This window comes from Vigna radiata, chromosome 10 (assembly GCF_000741045.1).
Source record: "Vigna radiata var. radiata cultivar VC1973A chromosome 10, Vradiata_ver6, whole genome shotgun sequence".
Lineage (NCBI taxonomy): Eukaryota > Viridiplantae > Streptophyta > Magnoliopsida > Fabales > Fabaceae > Vigna > Vigna radiata.
In genome coordinates, this window is record NC_028360.1 from 4,519,179 (window position 1) to 4,538,856 (window position 19,678).

Genomic DNA, 19,678 nt, shown 5'->3' on the forward strand with positions numbered 1-19,678 from the left:
AATGAGTATATTCTCACCCAATGATTCTGCACAATTTTGCATAACACAATTTTGCATATTTATGTCATTCCAGCCTTGCAAATTCAATCCAACAATAAACAGAAATGTTAAAACATACCAAAGTCGAATCACAAAACCTTCACTAATATAATACAAGTAATTCTAATCCCAATTTCATCATATAATTCAAGTAAGCCAAATCATAATTCCAATCTCAATTCAACCTATCATATCTTATCACACAGCTCAATCATGCAAACAAATCATTGTACAATCATACAATTAACAATTACAAGGTATCAATCACATAAAAATTATGTAATTGGTTTCTTTCCTAACTTGCAGGATGCTATCTATATATAAAAACATCACAAGAACGATCAAGATTTATTATTATGATTTCTTTTTAGTAGAGACTCATATAGATGACTAAAAAGGCACGTACAAATAGAGAAAGACTCACATGCAATGCATAAACAAAAAAAGGACCAAGAAAAAGGACTGAGACTCAAATTACATAAACGAAGACACTGATTGATCCAAATTGAAGAATTTGGTGTTATAATCAATCCTACGGTCTTTGTTTTTCAATCAGATAAGCAAAGTAGAAGGATTAGTGGATATATATTTGAAAGGAAGTGAGAAATATAATATAAAAAATAAATTTAATAAATTATATTAAAAATTTCATATGTGTTTATAAAAATATCAATATAATTGTGAAAACATGAATAGACTTTTAAAACGCATTACATATATCCATACCAAAATATCAAATATAGTTTATCATATAAACAAACAATACCCATTACTAATTTATTAAATCAAATACTGAAATTGTATAATTTTAATATGGAATTAATTGTATAATTAATATATACATATAGACAATTCTTATTATTAACATGCAATTAGTATATGATAATATATATTTAATGTATATTAATATATAAATTGCATACATCAACGCGCAATTAATGATAAGATATAAATAATTGTACATTAATTATTCTATGATATATAAAATTGTACAATTAATATATATATTATTTATACATATTTATTAATTGAACAATCAATATTCCTATGATATTAATTATACATATGAATTTTTAATATGCAGTTTAATTGTATAATTAATATTTACATATATACATATACATGATTCTTATTATTAACATATAATTAGTACATAATTTATATTAATATATAAATTATATATACTAATGTACAATTAATGATAAGATTAAAATAATATTATGTAAAAAATTAATAATAAAAAAATGTTATAAATATAATTCAAATATTTTTAATTTGATAAAATAGTATAAAAACATAAAAAACAAAAGGAGTGATAATAATAATAACATCTCTTGGAATTCTTTCCTAATAATAGAGAGTAATAATTGTGTAAGACTTTTTCTGGTAAGACCACATTGATCAAAGTAGCAGCTATTTCTAACCGTTTTAATCACACAGTTGTGGAAATGGCTCATAATTTGGTTCACACACACAGATTTCAGCAACAAGTAATGCAGAACTTTAATTTTGAGAGAAAAGAAGTTGCATTAGGAAGAGAGAGAAAAAGAGAGAGTTGGTTAGCTGTTAAATTCATTAATTTCAGCCACCAAAAGTTAGGAAGTTCGTACCCTCTCCTCTATTTAACTTCATCTTCTTACCTGTCTCTTCACATGCCAAAATTAACCCTTCAATTTCACCCAAAGCCTGCAAGACCAAATTACTTCACACCAACAAAATGATTCCAACCACTGCCACCGCCGTCACCATCGCTTTACTCCTTGCACTGGCTTCTTGTGCCACATCTGCGCCATCTCCGGCACCGGAAACTGCCGCGGCTCCGGCGCCGGGAGTCGATAGCTGCTTCTTGGCACTGACAAACATGTCAGATTGCCTTACCTTTGTGGAAGATGGGAGTAATTTGACACAGCCGGACCAAGGGTGCTGCCCCGGGTTGGCAGAGTTGATCGATACCAACCCGATTTGTTTGTGTGATTTGCTTGGTAAACCTGACGCCATTGGATTAAAGATTGATTTGAACAGAGCCTTGAAGCTACCTTCAATTTGTAATGTCTCCACTCCTCCTGTTAGCGCCTGTGCAGGTAATTTCTCAATGCTTCTTAATTACATTTATGTGATGTTAAATCATCTTTTAAACTGCAATTAAGTCGATTAAAAATAAAATTAATTAATAATATATAAATGAATATAAATCTATTTTAAAAATTGATTTTGTAAAATTAAACTAGATTTAAAATTCATCTTTAAAACTGGAAATCACGAGAGTTACTCACTTCAAATTACAAGGTTTTTGCTTGTTAAGGTCAAATATTTTTATCTTATAATTAAACGTGATGCTGAAAGGAATGGATTTCAACCTTTTATATTAACACTCAAATAATCTTACCTACAATTGCAAATATCTTTTTAAATGAAAAAATATACGCTTTTTTATTTATATTTTTATATGTTTTTTTATCATTTTATTATTGGAATAAATGTCTCATATAGTTTATTAGTTCAAATAAAAAATTATTTATAGTTTATTTTCTTTCTTAACCTAATTAAGAGTGAGATTGTGATGATAGAATTAATTATTTCAAATTCCTTCTAGTATAGATCCGTTAAGTTTGGTGTGATGTTGTATGCGTATTAATAATGTCACCGACGCCACCTATGAGAGGGCATGTGAATCTACAGCACTTGATTAGGGATGGTACTATTTTTAAAATATCATTGGCAAAATAAATTTTTTATATTATAATGTAAAGGAAAGTTTGACTATTAATTACAAAGTTAAATCCTTTTGAAAGAAAATATCATTAAATAAAATAAAATTAATTACAATTATTTTGCAGTGAATTAATGCTACCCAATTTAACCTTTTCACTTTATCTTTTATTGAAATAGTTATTGTCCACCTCTGAAGTAGCCTTCTTTCTGTCACAATAAATAGACTGGAGCTACCCAACCATAACAGACGTTGTAATTTAGTACTGTGGGACCCATATTTATTACCATAACAGCTTTTATGAAACTTTACATATTCTTTTCTTTATCATTTGAAAAAAAAAGAGTAATCTTAAATTTAGATTTATATCTAATTCAATTTTTTTATTAGTTCGTAAGATTACATTTTCTTTTATATATATATATATATATATATATATATATATATATATATATATATATATATATATATATATATATATCATTTTAATTAAATTTGGAACATTTGTATATCTCAAATGTGTCAGACATAACTTTCTTTTTATTTTTCCATTAAAATCATCTTTCCATTTTAAAAATAAAATACAATAATAATAAAAATACAAGACTAAATATTTAAAATAATATATTATTATAATGTTAAAACTAAAAAGAAGCTCTTTGTGAACAGATAATGAAGTAAACTCTTGCAAAGAAATCAGGTTAAAATTATATTATAGATTAGTTCAGTTTGAATAAGTTTAATTTAATAGTGATTTAAATTAAAGAATTTCAGTTATTAAAAATTAAAAAATTTCAAAAATTAAAAAAGTCTTGATTATTTAGTTAAATCAATTTTCAGTTTTATTTGAAACAAAATTTTTCTTTTATTTTTTATCGGTTCAGTTTAGAAACTTCAGAAATTAAAGCATGGACTCAATTTGTAGTTCTTTTTTATATGGTTCAACTTTCATTTCTTCATTTACTAGTAATTTAATGAAATTATGGTGAATATTATATTATATATCATCATTTAATATAAATTAAAATTTAAAAGTAAAAAATTTATTTTTGTGTATACTTAAAGTAGTATATTATAATCTTTATTAATATATAAAAGAAATATTTTATTTAGAAATTAAAAAATAAAATAGAAAGAAATTTAAAATATTTTAAAACATAAATATTAACAACATTTAAAATAAAAAGACATTTAAAATATTTTTTTATTTTTGTAAAATTTATTTCATTACAGTTTACAAAGAATTTATTTTGTATTTGTATATTGAAGATTATTTTATTTTGGACTTTCTTTCTTAATTGGCAGCTGTGGGAGTCCCGGTGTCCTTGCCTCCATCAAGTAGTGAAGGTTCTCTTTCACCAGGTAAGTTTTCAATCACTTTTTTATTTTCTTTTCCATAAATTGAAGTAACAAAATAAAAAATATAGTTGTGTTATACATTATTAAAATTTTATTTCCATTGTGAATTTTCAAACTCATCATCAATTTTCTTCAGTTATTTTTTTTCTTTTGGTTTAAGTAACCTGTGACTATATAGTTTTAACCATGTATAATTTGATGATATAAAACTTAAGTTATACATTTGGACCTCCAATTTTTTAAAATTAAATAATTTTGGTACGCTGCTAATAAATTATTTGATTATAAATAGAAAATGTTAATGTATCTTTTAATATAATATATGCTAAAGTTTATTATTAACATCTTATCATTTATGGACACATGTAATTCTTTCTTTTAACAATGTTAATTGCTTAATTTTATAAAAAATTATATTTAATAACCTTTTTACAATGTGATAGTATGTGATTGGTCTGTTTCAAATATATAAATTAATACAATAATAACATATAATTTATTCTCAAAAAATTATTAAAATATCATGTGATAATTTTATTAGTCATGACTTATTTTGGTTCTTGACAATATAATGAAGGTATTGCACCAGAAGCCCCTAGTCCTTCAAATAATGCTGCTTCTAGTCCTGGTAAGTTTTTGAAATGTTATATGCATCTTCTTATTTTCAGTACTTGTATTCATTTAGTGAAAGTTTATTTGAAAATAATAAAATATAGCCAAAATTATATTTAAGTGAAATAACATTCCCACACACTAGAGTTAAACTTTGATAATACAAATAAAATACAGCCAAAATTAATTTAAGTTTACCAATTGAAACATTCATTAATTATGTTTATGGCTATAAAACATAAAGTTTATAGCTATCAAAACAAGCATACCATCTTTCTAAATATAATTCTTAAATGTCTTTTTGTTTCTAAAATATGGTTATTGCATTTTATTTTCCACTAATTTTTTTTTTACTTAGCTTTTGATTCTTGTATTATTATTTGTTTAAAATTCTGGTCATTGTTGTTTTATTTTAGTACTTATATTTTTAGTTTTAATCACATACAGTATATACAATTCATTTGTTTACTAGAGTTAAACAAAAACCTTTTACAAATAAAAAATAAAATACAACTAAGTTTAAAATTTTAAATTTATATTTTGTTATAATTTTGATATATATAAATATCATGCAGGTGGTCCAGCACCTTCTTCAGATGCTTCTACAAGCCCTACTGGAAGCATAAATGGAGTTTCAGCCATTAAAGCTTCTGCTTTGAGAAACTTCATTTTTGGCTTGTCTACTCTCTTTGCCTCTTCATTCTTCTGATTTTATACACATTTATTCTTCGTGTCATTATTTTAGTGGTTGGTTCTTTTATTTCCTCATTATTTGTGTATTTTGTGAGCCACTTTCACTGAACTTTTTGTTGTAATTTAATGCACTCTTCTGATTATTACTGTCATTGTTTGTAGTGAACACCACACTTTAATGGCTTCTTCCTTGCATTATTAGCTCGTCATTTTTTTAATAAAGCCTTTTATATGCCTTACAAAACAACATTTATCTCGCAATTTACTCACCTAACATGTACAATGCTTATCAATTAGCATTTAAAATATATTTATTTAAATATAATAAACATTAAAAGTAAAAGTAATAACTATTTTTAAAAAAACTAAATAGAATGAAATTCTAAATAATTGTAATTTTTTGTTAAGATTCTTATGAAGTAACAACTCAAAAAAAATTAGCAGAATATCATACTATCAATTTGTTCATAATATGATTAATAATAGTTAATAATATGATGAAATATATTATTCATTATAGTTAATAACATGACTAAATATATTATTTATTAATGTTATCAAAATAAGTTTGAATTTGTAAGTGAATCCAATTTATTGTGGGTTTGGTTCAAGTTGAGTTTAAAAGAAATTGAAATTTTGATACAAGACAATTTTGAGTCCAATCAATTAAAAACTTGAATCCCTCGCGTTGAATTTATAATGAGTAGAGTTGGCTTATAAATTTATTCAAATTTTTTAAGTTATATTATTATATTACAAAATTTGTTATTTTTTTTTATTACCAACCACATTAAACCAAGTTGACTTACTAACCCGAACAATTTATTACTTTTTTATTATATTATTAACATTATTTGGATTGAATTTTATTTAGTTTTTAATTAGAAAAAAAATGTTATTCTTTTGGAATTAAAGATAAAAAACCTTATAATTAAGTGAGTTAGTGAATCAACCAATTTAACTCACTAATCCATGGTGGACTAGACAAGGTAGCTCATTTTCACAACACTACTATTTATTTACTCTTCCAAAAATTGTTTAAAATTTTTTCAAAAGAAATATAAATATTACATTCCTATGAGGAACTATAAGGTATAATATATATAAATATATACCTCTTATTGTAACATTTTTGTATTAGGAAGACAAAGAGGTGTCACCTCGGCCAACACATCGGTGTGGACTAACATGCCTTTGGATGTACACGTTAACAATATTACTATAACTCAACCTACATTAGATAAAAAAAGATTAAGGATAATTAATCACAAGGAGAAACCCTAAAAGCATGATAGACTTACAGACCCTAGGTCGTCAAGGTCCATACATGTACATATCAAAAAGAAGATACAAAGGACATCTCAACTAGGGGTGCAAAAATTGTAGGAAGACACATGTGATTATAAGGACATCTTGGTCCAATAAGAACATTTGGCGCCCATCGTGGGTTCGAGTTGTATCTCCATACAAGGTGTCTACTAGAACATGAGAAGTAGCGAAAGGATTGAAGTACCTGGTTAAGGCTTTAATCATATGGTAATGCTTATAGAGTTACAAAGAAAGTTGGCTGGTTTGAAAAAGCGTAATGACAAAGAGATGTATGCAATGAGGGCAGAGAACTCTAAAGTGAAAAGGTGGCTAGAAGAAACTGAAGGAGAACAAATTCAACCCTAGCCTAGCAAGACACGTGTGATGTCCCCACCTCAGACTCACATGGAAATGGTAGAGGATAGTACGTGTTAAGACAATATCTTCTAAAGAAACGAGATTGTCTAGCATTTTCTGTTTTGAAGTTTAACAAACAACATTGAACAAAATAAGTGTTTATCAAAGTAAATTATCTATTAAATAATGCTTTGCGAAAATAGAATTTGTTTAGTAATAATCCTCTAACAAATAATGTTTAACAAATATCGTCTAACAAAAGGAAACGTCTAAGTGTACGATTAACAAAACATTGAAGCTTAAAATTTTATATTTAAACAGTGTTGAATATATAAACATTTAAAGAAAATAATCGTCTAAGAAAATCTCGCTAAACGATGTAATAAAACTTACAAATAGTTTTATAAAATAAGCGTTTAACGTGTTATATCATCTAAAGATCATATATTAAACGATTTGCTTCCTAAACGATGTTTCTATCAACGAGCTAACATGTGTTAAATTGTTTTAAACATGCAATATTCCTATACATTTACTAACGCTTAAAACATTTATTACATGTACGAAAAGTACCTCTTTGCTTGTATGCTTTGTTCTCTTTATTTGTGCACATCATGAAAGTACATGTCCTCAAGATAGATCCTTATGGGTTTTTCTTCAATGGCGTGAACAACCAAGACTTGTGTTGTAGCTATACCTCATCGATGGAGACAACAACTTCTTGTGCAACAACCATGGTAGCGGTTAAAGATCTTATTTGGATGAGAATTTTGGGGAGTTTAGGGTTTTGGAGAGACGAGTGCTTGAGAGATGATTTGAAATGACTTAGGATGCACGAAAGTGTTTGAGGTTTTTAAGGGTTTTGTGTGCGAGGGATAAAAATGATTTCTTGGAATGCTAACCGTCAAGCATTTAAGGGCAATCATTTCACATTAATGCCATGTGTACGGTTTCGTTTATTTCGCCTTTTTGAATTTTTCTTTTATCTGAAGGGTTTTTGTTGGGCCAACTAGTCTGGGCTTAACACTAGACAATATCATGCATGTATGCAGTGTCAATAAATGATTTGTATTAGACGGTGTTATAGTATCAATCATCAGACTATGTGTCTTAGACTTTAAAATAGATACAGTCAAAGTATGTACCAGGCACATTGTTTATTATTTTTAGTGCAAAATGGAGTTTCTTGTAAGACTGACATGTCATTACTAAGTGTAAGAATCTTACTCAAGTTGCCATAGTTGCCTTTAATTTGATTCCTTCCTTGGAAGATGAAAGTAACTAGTTGTTGTCTATGTAAGAGCTTGGTCTTGACATACTGTTTTATGTCACCAGTTGCTTTATTCAGTAGATATCTTTTCTTCATCAAACACCATGAGTTGTTGAGCTCTCTCTCTTTTCTCTTTTAGGTATTTCACCATCTTGCCTAGAAGCCTGTTTCCAATCTTCGTATCCACACATTGGAGTCATTCATCCCATTACAAACCCCTTGGTCAATCATTTCAGGCTTGGGCTTGAGGGCTTATGTACCGTATGATCGTCCGATCAACCGTAGACAGGATGATCAACTGTTAGTAAGGCGCTCAAACAAGCCATCATCACCACCGAACGGTTGCAGAGTGTGATCGATCGGTCAATTGTCATGGCAATTAACTCTAATGTTGAGCAACTTAAAGTAAAGATGATTACCAAAAATTGGATCGTAATTAGGCCATTGCTAATCAAAAGCCCACTCCAAAAATATATAAATATAAGTTTGAGGTAAGAAGGTATGTGATTGCATTTATTGTACGGTTAATATTTGAACTATCAAACGTTAAGGTGACTTTGATATCGAAATGCCTTCTGCAGGTATCCTCCAAATAATTTGGACGAATGACTACAAAAGAGTTGGAACATAAGACAATCTTTGAACCCATTGAATGACTTTTTGAACATTAGATGTTGGCCTCGACCTTACACCTTGAAATATACATATAACATTATTTAAAGTTATCGTAAATCAAGTGCGACAAACGATGTTAGGCATGAATATCTACTAAATATTTGTATTGTATTATAAGTTAATAATGTATGTAAATTGGTTGAATTAATATATAAAAAAAATAATAAAAATACTAAAACGTACGCCATGGTAGGAGTAAAAACTACAATAAAAAAAACCTATAACAATTTTATACAAAATATTTCAAAATAACGATTACTTTTAAAATTATATTATTAAAAAATAAAATGGAAATAAAAATTATATACATAAAATAGATATCATGTTAATATATAAGTATTTATTAAATATAGATGATGATTATTTTTTTATATTTATTTTTAATATTCCAAGAGAAACATGTATTTATAATGGTACGAACATCATTTAAAATTAATTGTTAACATAATAATACTTTTTTAAAAGGAAAAGAAATAAACAAAATATGATTACTATAGCATTCTGACTTAATTCTTTTGTTGAATAGCGGTTAAAAAATAATTGGAAACAAATGAAAATAATAATTATATCAATTTAAAAGAGTTTTTTAATTAGTAAATGATTAACCCAAGACAGTTTGTCAACCATCTCTTAAAAAATCTTTAAAGAACAATTTTAAACTCTATAAACTTTTTCACATGTTTCTAAGACTATTATAATATATTTTAGTCCTATGTTAAAAAAAAAGTAATAATACTTTGACACTATTCTATCACAAATTTTTTACTCCACCGTATGTCGCAGTTTTGTTGGTCTATGTGAAAAAATTTTAAAAATTGAAAATGGCATGAAAATAGAATTGAGATGGGTTGGAGGAGTTTGATTTCGGGGTTTCATTTGAGGTTTCAAAAATTAGAAACCTCATTTTCGCGAAAGGAGCATCCATTCACCAATAATCGCGAGAGAATCCTTGAGAGAGAGCATCCTTCCACCCACAAGCATCGTCTGAGTAGAACTGGCCATTCACGAACTTTTCACCATTTAACAGACTCCTGCCGTTAATTGAAGTCTTGTCTGTCACTGTCTGCCGTTCCGAAGCACCAACGAACGCTGAAATCAGCATTGATGTAGCTTTTAAAGCTTCTCGCTTTTTCTTTCGTCAATCCTTTATTGTTACTTAGTGGATTTGATTTGCTTTTTAATTATTTTTATCATTTAGGGGTTGTTGTGTTTTTGGGTGTTATTCTGATTTTTTTTTGTCTTATCTACTGTAGGTATTGTTTCGATGAGGTACTCCTTCGCTACAAGGATCAATTCAAAGAAGTTGGTCTTCTTTGCTGACATTGGACATACAAGTGATGTTCAGGCATTGGTTATCACATTTATATCCAAGTCCATGGTCAAGGAACAACTTTCTAAAATTCATTGTGCAGAAACAACACTAGAAGCAAAGGCCAAATAAGTGGGGATTTCAGGTAAAGTTTCTGCGCACATGGGTCATCTGTTAAAATGACATTGATTTTTAAATAAACTATTTCTTTAAGACTTATTCGACATAGAAGTGATCTTCAGGCATTTATTATCACTTTATATTGAACTTCATGGCCAAGGAACAATTCTGTGTAAAACTCATTATACAGAAACAACACTGGGAGAAAAAGCCAAATAAGTGTGGAGTTCAGACAATGTTTCTGCATACAAGGGTCATCTGTTAAAATGGAATTGAATTTTAAGTGAACTAATTTTTTTTTAAGACTTACTGGACATACAAGTGATCTTTAAGTATTGATTATCACATTTATATCCAACTTCATGACCAATGAACCATTTTTTGTAAAACTCATTGTGCAAAAACAACACTGGGAGCAAAGGTCAAATAAGTGGGGAGTTCAGGCAAAGTTTCTGCACATAGTGGTCAATTGTGAAAATGACATTGATTTTTAAATGAACCATTTTTTTTAAGACTTATTGGACATACAAGTGATCTTCAGGCATTGATTATCACATTTATATCGAACTCCATGGCCAATGAACAATTCTTTGTAAAACTCATTGTGCAAAAACAACACTGGGAGTAAAGACCAAATATGTGGGGAGTTCAGACAAAGTTTCTGCACACAGTGGTCAACTGTGAAAATGACATTGATTTTTTAAGTAAACCAATTTTTGTTAAGACTTATTGGACACACAAGTGATCTTCAGGCATTGGTTATCACATTTATATCGAACTCTATGGCCTAGGAACAATTCTTTATAAAACTCATTGTGTAGAAATAACACTAGGAGCAAATGCCAAATAAGTGGAGAGTTCAGACAAAGTTTCTGCACACAGGGGTCAAATGTTAAAATGACATTGATTTTTAATTGAACCAATTTTTTTTAAGACTTATTGGACATACAAGTGATCTTCCCACTTTTTTGGCCTTTGCTCCCAGTGTTGTTTCTGCACAATGAGTTTTGCAAAGAATGGTTCATTGGTCATGAAGTTGGACATAAATGTGATAATCAATGCTTGAAGATCACTTGTATGTCCAGTAAGTCTTAAAAAAAATTAGTTCACTTAAAAATCAATTCCATTTTAACAGATGACCCCTGTGTGCAGAAACTTTGTCTGAACTCTCCACTTATTTGGCTTTTGTTGCTAGTCTTGTTTATGTAGAATGAGTTTTACAAAGAATTGTTCCTTGGCCATGAAGATCAATATAAATGTGATAATCAATGCCTGAAGATCACTTCTATGTCCAATAAGTCTTAAAAAAAACTACTTTATTTAAAAATCAATGTCATTTTAACAGATGACCCATGTGTGCATAAACTTTGCCTGAACTCCCCACTTATTTGGCCTTTGCTCCTAGTGTTGTTTCTGCACAATGAGTTTTACAAGTAATTGTTCCTTGACCATGGAGTTGGATATAAATGTGACAACCAATGCCTGAACATCACTTATATGTCCAATGCCAACAAAGAAGACCAGCTTCTTTGAATTGATCCTTGTAGCGAAGTAGTACCTCATCGCAACAATACCTATAGTAGATAAGATAAAAAAAATCAGAATAACACCCAAAAACACAACAACCCCTAAATGGTAAAAATTTATAAAAAGCAAATCAAATCCACTGAATAACAACAAAGGATTGACGAAAGAAACGACGAGAAGCTTCAAAAACTATGTCAATGTTGGTTTCGGCATTCGTTGGTGCTTCGGAACGACAAATAGCAACAGACAAGACTTCGATTAATGGCAGGAGTCTACTGAATGGTGAAAAGTCCGTGAATGGCCAGTTCTGCTCAGACAATGTTTGTGGGTGGGAGGATGCTCTCTCAAGGGTTCTTTCGCGATTATGGGTGGAATGATGCTCCTCTCGCGAAAATGAGGTTTCTAATTTTTGAAACGTCAAATGATTGAAACGTCAAATGAAGCTCCAAAATCAAAACTCCTCCAACCCATCTCAATTCCATTTCCATATCAATTTCAACTTTTAAAATTTTGTCCACATGAACCAACAAGACTTCAACACATGGTGGAGTTGTCATAAAATGAATGTAAAAGTATCATTACGCTAAAAAAAATACAATTAAGGATATCTAATAAATAGGACACGTTTAATTATTGTTGAATAAATGAGTGCTTGACCACAATAACTGAAGAGCAAAACGAAACTTCTTTTAAAGATGTAGTTGATTAAACGTTGAAAGCATAACAAATTTCAATATAACTATTACAGTATAAAAACTTAAATTGTAATTTTTTATTCACTTTTTGATTTATGGTCAACGATTTTAGTTTCTTTAATTTTCTCTCTATTTTAGTCTGCTCATTTGAATGAGATGTAAATTTCATTAAATCTTTCAAAATAATTATTTCTATATTTATTAATTAAATTATTTTTAAATAATATTTGAATAAATATATATTAGTCTTGAGTTCATTAAATCGACATATAATAAAACATATGCACAAGTAATGATTGCTTCAAAATTGTGAATTTTTAAAAACTCCAGAAAGACTAGAATTACAGTTAAAAGAAATAAAATGGGACAAATATTATAATTTAGGTCATGTTTCGACAAATATTTTCATAAAAAAATTTACGAGAAAAAAATAAAAAGTAAAATTGAATCTATTCATCAATTAAAGTTAATTCATAAATATGTTAAAGAAAATCTCACAAGAAATTCTAGTAACTTTTACAGTTAATCTGTAATCTTAGATTTGATTCATGGATTCAAAATGAGACTAAGTTCTATGTTCACTACTTAAAATCCATCAGTCAGCACTAAAGTCATGAGAAATTAAATGTGTGAAAATCTAAAAGAAAGAGCACATTGCGTAGGAAACTTGGAAACATCCATGACATAGACACCACTGACTTATTCAACATCAACAGTTCCCTCTAATTCTTCTTTCATATTTGCCACAGAATTTAAACATTTTGATCTAATATATTCATATGAACTATAAAATTCTGGTGTAGTTATCTTTGTTGTGCCCAAGAAGCTCTTGTATTTATGTAAAAGATCAGTGTATTCTTCTCTGTTGCAAGCAGTTGGATTGGGTCAGTGGTAATTTCTTTCTCTATTCTGAATTTTACCATCAATTAGGAACAACAAAAGATGAGAAGTTTGACTAATATGATTTCTTCTTGTTTTCCCATGTTTTAATTGAAAGAGAACGGGTTAAGAATGTAAATTCCTCATGAGAAGAGTGGTTTTGTGGTGTCTAAATTGAAAAGTAACTTCTAAAAAAGCAAAACAAAAGGAATATTGAATATGAATTGTTCGCTGAAATGCGTAAATATATTCCTCTATTTTCTTTGTATTATTGGTCAAACTCAATTTGGATGTTGTCTTTCTTTGAATTAAGCTGACAATAGTCCTAAGGGCACAGCCAGTACAGATTGGCCTTCTACCATTCTCTTTTACTTTAAACCTAATTTCAATTATCTGATTAGATTTTGAGTTGTAATTGATATGCTTGTCCATCTCTTAATTTATGTGTTAAACATGTTTTAAATGGTTAGAAAGTAGAAAATAAGAATATGTCTTGATGCCATCTGCATGACTGTGTATGCTGTGATGAACTTATTTTTGAAGATTCAAGTTCTTCTCTATTTGATGTCAACTTTGTCAGGTTAACCTCATGTTATGTTTGAAAGAATGGAGCATAAGTTTTCCCAAGTGATAAGCAAGCTACTAATCAAGGTAACATAAACTTCTAAGGGTCACAAAAACACCTAAAATCAAACTATCAATTTGCTAAATATTTCGTCATTCTTCCCTTGGAGAGAAAGTGTATGAGGTATGATCATTGCGGGTGCAACACTTGAAATTCATAATGGTTGATCAGAAAGTTATCGGTGTTGTTGCTGCATCCTCTTACTCTCCTTCAGTGGTATCTTCTAAAAGATATGATGTGTTTCTAAGCTTTCGAGGTGAGGACACCCGCAAGAAATTCACAAGCCATCTTTATGATGCTTTGAAGCAAAAGAAAGTTGAAACCTTTATCGACAATCGTCTTGAAAAGGGAGAGGAGATTTCGACAACACTAATCCAAGTAATTGAAGATTCTCATATATCTATTGTCATCTTCTCAGAGAACTATGCTTCCTCAAAGTGGTGCTTGGGTGAACTCAGCAAGATTATGGAATGTAAGAAAGAAAAAGGACAGATTGTGATACCAGTGTTCTATGACATAGATCCATCCCATGTAAGGAAGCAGACAGGAAGCTATGAGAAATTATTTGTAACACATAAGGGAGAACCCATGTGCAACAAATGGAAAGCTGCTCTCACTGAAGCAGCCAATTTAGCTGCATGGGATTCTCAGACTTACAGGTAAACTGACTTGAGAGTGAGTGAAGTTGAGTTGTCCAAATTTGGTTTTAAATTATGCCAAATTTGATTTTAAATTAAGAATTCATACAATTGTCTATCACAGCTGGAGAAGCTTTCATACTAGTTCTAACGAAGCATAAACACCTTTCATACAATCTGTTTTCAGAATCCAAATTTGATCTTAAATTAAGCATGCATAAACACCTTTCATACTAGTTTGCTTGAGAAGCTTGCTGCATAGAAAAAACAAAGGCTTTGATTTGGGGTTAGTTCAAACTTTAATTTGGTCATATCACCATGATCTTCAAGACATTTTTGTTACTCTTCTGCACTACCATTGTTGGTCATGGATTATGTGTAGTACTTTTATAGTTGTTTGTTTTAGTTTTGAATTTGTTGGACTATCTACACATCATTTATTTATGTTTCCCTTTTCACATGCAAGGGTTGAATCTGAACTCCTTAAGGATATTGTTGAAGATGTTTTGCAAAAATTGGCTCCTATATACCCAAACTGCCACAAAGGATTGGTTGGAATTGAAGAAAACTATGAAAAGATTGAGTCATTGCTAAAAGTAGGGTCAAATGAAGTTAAAATCTTGGGAATATGGGGCATGGGTGGAATAGGTAAAACCACCCTTGCTCGTGCTCTATATGACAAACTATCTCACGAGTTTGAAGGTCACTGCTTCCTCGAAAATGTAAGGGAAGAATCAGACAAGCATGGAGTCAAAGCTTTACGTAATAAGCTTTTTTCTGAGTTGTTAGGGAATAAAAATCATTGTTTTGATGTGGCCTTTTCAGTAACCAAGTTTGTTTTGAGTAGGCTAGGACGCAAAAAAGTTTTCATAGTCTTGGATGATGTGGCTACCTCGGAGCAATTAGAAAATCTAATTGAAGATTTTGATTTCATGGGACTCGGAAGTAGAGTCGTTGTTACAAGTAGAAACAAGCAAATATTTAGCCAAGATAAAATATACGAAGTCAAGGAATTGAGCTTTCATCACTCCCTTCAACTTTTCAGTTTGACTGTTTTTAGAGAAAAACAACCTAAATATGGATACGAAGATCTATCAAGAAGTGCAACCTACTATTGCAAAGGTGTTCCTTTGGCTTTGAAAGTTCTTGGTGCAACTCTTCGTTCAAGAAGTAAGGGAGCATGGGAATGTGAATTGAGAAAACTCCAAAAGTTTCCAAATATGAAAATTCACAGTGTCTTAAAATTAAGTTATGATGGCTTAGATCACACTCAGAAGGACATATTTCTAGACATTGCATGCTTCTTTAGAGGGAACCAGAGAGATCATGTAACAAACATGTTGGAAGCTTTTGATTTTTCTGCAATATCTGGGATAGAAGCGCTTCTGGATAGAGCTCTGATAACAGTTTCAGGGTGCAATCAACTAGAAATGCATGACTTGATACAAGAAATGGGTTGGGAAATTGTTCATCAAGAATGTGTCAAAGACCCAGGAAGACGAAGTCGGTTGTGGAAACATGAGGAAGTGCATGAAGTCTTCAAATACAACAAGGTAAATTAAAAACATGTTTGCTTCTGTATGTTAATTTAAGTATCTTTTAAGAATTTAGCTAGTACCTGCTAATGACTATTCCATGTTTGTTTTGTTTGGTTTAGGGAACTGATATTGTTGAAGGCATAATTTTAGATTTGTCCAAATTAATTGAAGATCTCTATTTGAGTTCTGATTTCCTTGCAAAGATGACTAACGTGAGATTTTTCAAAATCCATAGCTGGAGCAAGTTTAACATATTTAATGTGTATCTTCCTAATGGTCTTAATACTCTGTCTCATAAAATGAGGTACCTTCATTGGGATGGATTCTGTCTTGAGTCTTTGCCGGCTAACTTCTGTGCTGAAAAACTTGTGGAGCTTTGCATGCGTTGTAGCAAGCTTAAAAAGCTTTGGGATGGTGTTCAGGTATATGTACTACATTTATGGTCTCAGTCAAATTTTTCTTTTGGTTGAGGCTCATGATTTTGAATTTAACAACTTTTTAACAGAACCTTGTGAATTTGAAGACTATTGACCTGTGGGGATCCCGAGACTTAATTGAGATTCCAGACTTATCCTTGGCAGAAAAACTTGAAAATGTTTCTCTTTGCTATTGTGAAAGCTTGCGTGAGGTCCATGTCCATTCAAAATCTCTTCGTGTACTGAACCTCTATGGTTGTTCCTCACTAAGAAAATTTTCAGTGACATCAGAGGAATTGACAAGATTGAGCTTAGCTTTCACTTCTATATGTTCAATACCAACATCAATTTGGCACAAAAGGAAGCTCAAAGCTCTTTATCTAACGGGTTGTCGCAATCTCGGCAAGTTAACTGAGGAACCAAGAATTCACGGCTCTCACAAGCACTCCCTCACAGCATTGGCATCTAATGCTGAGAGATTTTCCATGAACATCAAAAGCCTTTCAACATTGAGGATGCTTTGGTTAGATGATTGTAAGAAACTTGTATCTTTGCCTAAGCTTCCACCATCCCTTGGGAAGTTGAGTGCTAGTAACTGCACTTCTCTAGACTCATACATGACTCAACGGCTAGTGTTGCAACACATGTTGCAGAGTCGCATACCCTACTTACGCACGAACGATCTAAGATGTTATGACGAAGAGTATTTATTTCCAGGAAACCATGTGATTGAGGAATGTGTGTTTAACACAACAGAGACTTCAATGACTATTCCTTATCTTTGGAAAACTGAATTGTATGGTTTCATTTATTGCATCATTCTCTCTAAGGGATCACTCTTGCAGTCTGATGTTTCGTGTTCTGTTTATCAAGATGGCATAAGGGTTGGTTGGCTCCAGAGATTGTTGGAATACGAAAGTTTAACTTCGAATCACGTGCTATGTATGTATCATGATATCAATGAATTTGATGCAATAAATGAAGAAGGGCATGGCCATTTCTTCAGCAACGTAACATTTATTTTTGAAAATAGTAAAGCAAGCATAGAAGAGTTTGGCGTCTTTCCCATATATGGCTCAGAATCAGGGTTGAAGCTGGTTGGGAGCAGATAAATTTGAGTCGAAATTCATTGATTCTGAAGTAAATATTTACCAAAATTCTACTTTGAGTAATATGAAGAAGGAAAATGTTGAAAACTACTTGTAGAAATAATGAAGAATGGATTTAAGAGTTGTTCAATGAACCTCTTATATGTTGTTGTGTGCTACGAACGAATTTGCAAATTTCGTCACAAAAATTGTACGAAAAACTGTAAATTTTGACATTATTGTTTGTAATTTTGTCGGAAGAGTTAAAAAAAAAAAGGTTTGCAGTTATTATGAGAAAAACTACATGAGTTCGATGTCAAAGTTAAATTTATTGTCTACATTTTCCAGTAAAGAGGTTAAATTTATTGTATAATTTTATGTTTCCAGGAGCTTATTTTCCTATTGTCTAGTTCCAACAAAATTCAGTACTCAAATCTTTAAATAAACAAAATAGTATTCCAAGTATTATTTTTACCGGAATCTAAAGCATGGATATTTAAAAAGGTAACAAGATTCAAGTAGTGGTTTGTGTAACATTCCATTTTAGGATGTAGCGAATAATTATAAAATTTTCTTATAAGCAAAAAATTACAAAAAACAATTTACTAACTGATGTAATAGAAATCTTAATTTATCATAATAATAAATAAATGAAACTTATTCCAATCTTGTAAACTTTCAAATAATAATCCAAAACAATTACATCAAATTAACTAGAAATATTTAAAAGTAAAACAATAAGAATTTTTCCAAGTACTCTACAACATTTCACCACTTTCCTCATCAGTTGAAACATTTGTAATTACATCTACTCCCATATAACAACAACATAAGTAATATGATTATCAAAATACATACAAACCATAAGGGTGAGCTACCAGATTAATCATCCAATAAAATAAATAACAACAACTATTATCAACATATGGATATTGTCAACAAGGCAAACCCAAGAAAGGCATCTCAAAGGTAAGTCACTCCAATCACAAGCCACAACAAAGTAATTCCAAAACAAGCATAATCCTTCTATATTCTACAGTACAAAACCTATTTACCAAAACAAGATAGTTTGAGTCGTCCTCTACTCTACCTTTCGACCTATCTCCTTCTCTTTCTACCGCTTCGAAAGACGAAAGGACAACACTCAAACATCATCTTTTCTATCATCTCTCAAACAAAAAGAATCATCTCTAGATTTATGAAGTACGACAATGAGACATAACAACCACACATCACCACAACATCTAATAGCTCGGGACGTATACCCAAACAAGGTAGACAACCACCCATAGCACCTCGGCCAACATCAAAGGACTCAGAACACATAATAGGCAACTCAGTCTCACACACATAAGCTTAGTCACCATGAGAAATAGCTCGACAACCTCCACCAACAGCTAGGCCAAGGTCTAAAATCTACAGGCCGACCTATAAACCACCTAAAAATGATCTCGAGAGCCTTGAGTCGAGGTCTCGGTTAAACAACCTTTTAGTAGCGTTAGGCCAACAAAAACCAATAAATCACCCTAATGTAGTATAGGAAAAACCATGATATTGAATCCGTGGAATTGGTTGTTATTAAGCTATAATATGTATAATTAACCTTGCTAAAACTAAAATGCAATGGGGTTTTAAAAAAGGAAATGTAATGATCATAGAATCGTCTAATTGATGAAAATTGATGCAAGGGATGCAATGTGATATATGTCATGCTTAGATGTATGCACGTGAGAATCTGGCCTTGATGACAACGCCAGAATTTATACTAAGAAACTAAATTTTTTTAATGCGCTTAATAGATTTGAAAACAGAACATGAGT

The 19,678-nt window shown here is 30.5% G+C and overlaps 2 protein-coding genes across 5 annotated transcripts; both read left to right on the top strand.

Annotated features, from left to right (window-relative positions):
- Nucleotides 1–1,611: 1,611 nt before the first annotated feature.
- Nucleotides 1,612–5,608, top strand: LOC106775297 (non-specific lipid-transfer protein-like protein At2g13820). The gene is made up of 4 exons (XM_014662408.2): nucleotides 1,612–2,120; nucleotides 4,055–4,111; nucleotides 4,686–4,736; nucleotides 5,296–5,608. The coding sequence occupies exons 1-4, from the start codon at nucleotides 1,757–1,759 to the stop codon at nucleotides 5,427–5,429; spliced, it is 606 nt and encodes a 201-aa protein (XP_014517894.1). The 5' UTR covers nucleotides 1,612–1,756; the 3' UTR covers nucleotides 5,430–5,608.
- Nucleotides 5,609–13,400: 7,792 nt separating this feature from the next.
- Nucleotides 13,401–18,161, top strand: LOC106776222 (TMV resistance protein N). 4 transcript variants are annotated; one of them, XM_014663604.2, is made up of 6 exons: nucleotides 13,401–13,558; nucleotides 14,134–14,204; nucleotides 14,294–14,837; nucleotides 15,283–16,369; nucleotides 16,474–16,776; nucleotides 16,860–18,161. In XM_014663604.2, the coding sequence occupies exons 3-6, from the start codon at nucleotides 14,338–14,340 to the stop codon at nucleotides 17,880–17,882; spliced, it is 2,913 nt and encodes a 970-aa protein (XP_014519090.1). In that variant the 5' UTR covers nucleotides 13,401–13,558; nucleotides 14,134–14,204; nucleotides 14,294–14,337; the 3' UTR covers nucleotides 17,883–18,161. The 4 variants fall into 4 exon arrangements, with proteins under 4 accessions (XP_014519090.1, XP_014519091.1, XP_022642779.1 ...); XM_014663605.2 differs by having other exon boundaries at nucleotides 14,134–14,837; nucleotides 16,860–16,982; nucleotides 17,053–17,126; XM_022787058.1 differs by having other exon boundaries at nucleotides 13,401–13,565; nucleotides 14,134–14,837.
- Nucleotides 18,162–19,678: the final 1,517 nt, after the last annotated feature.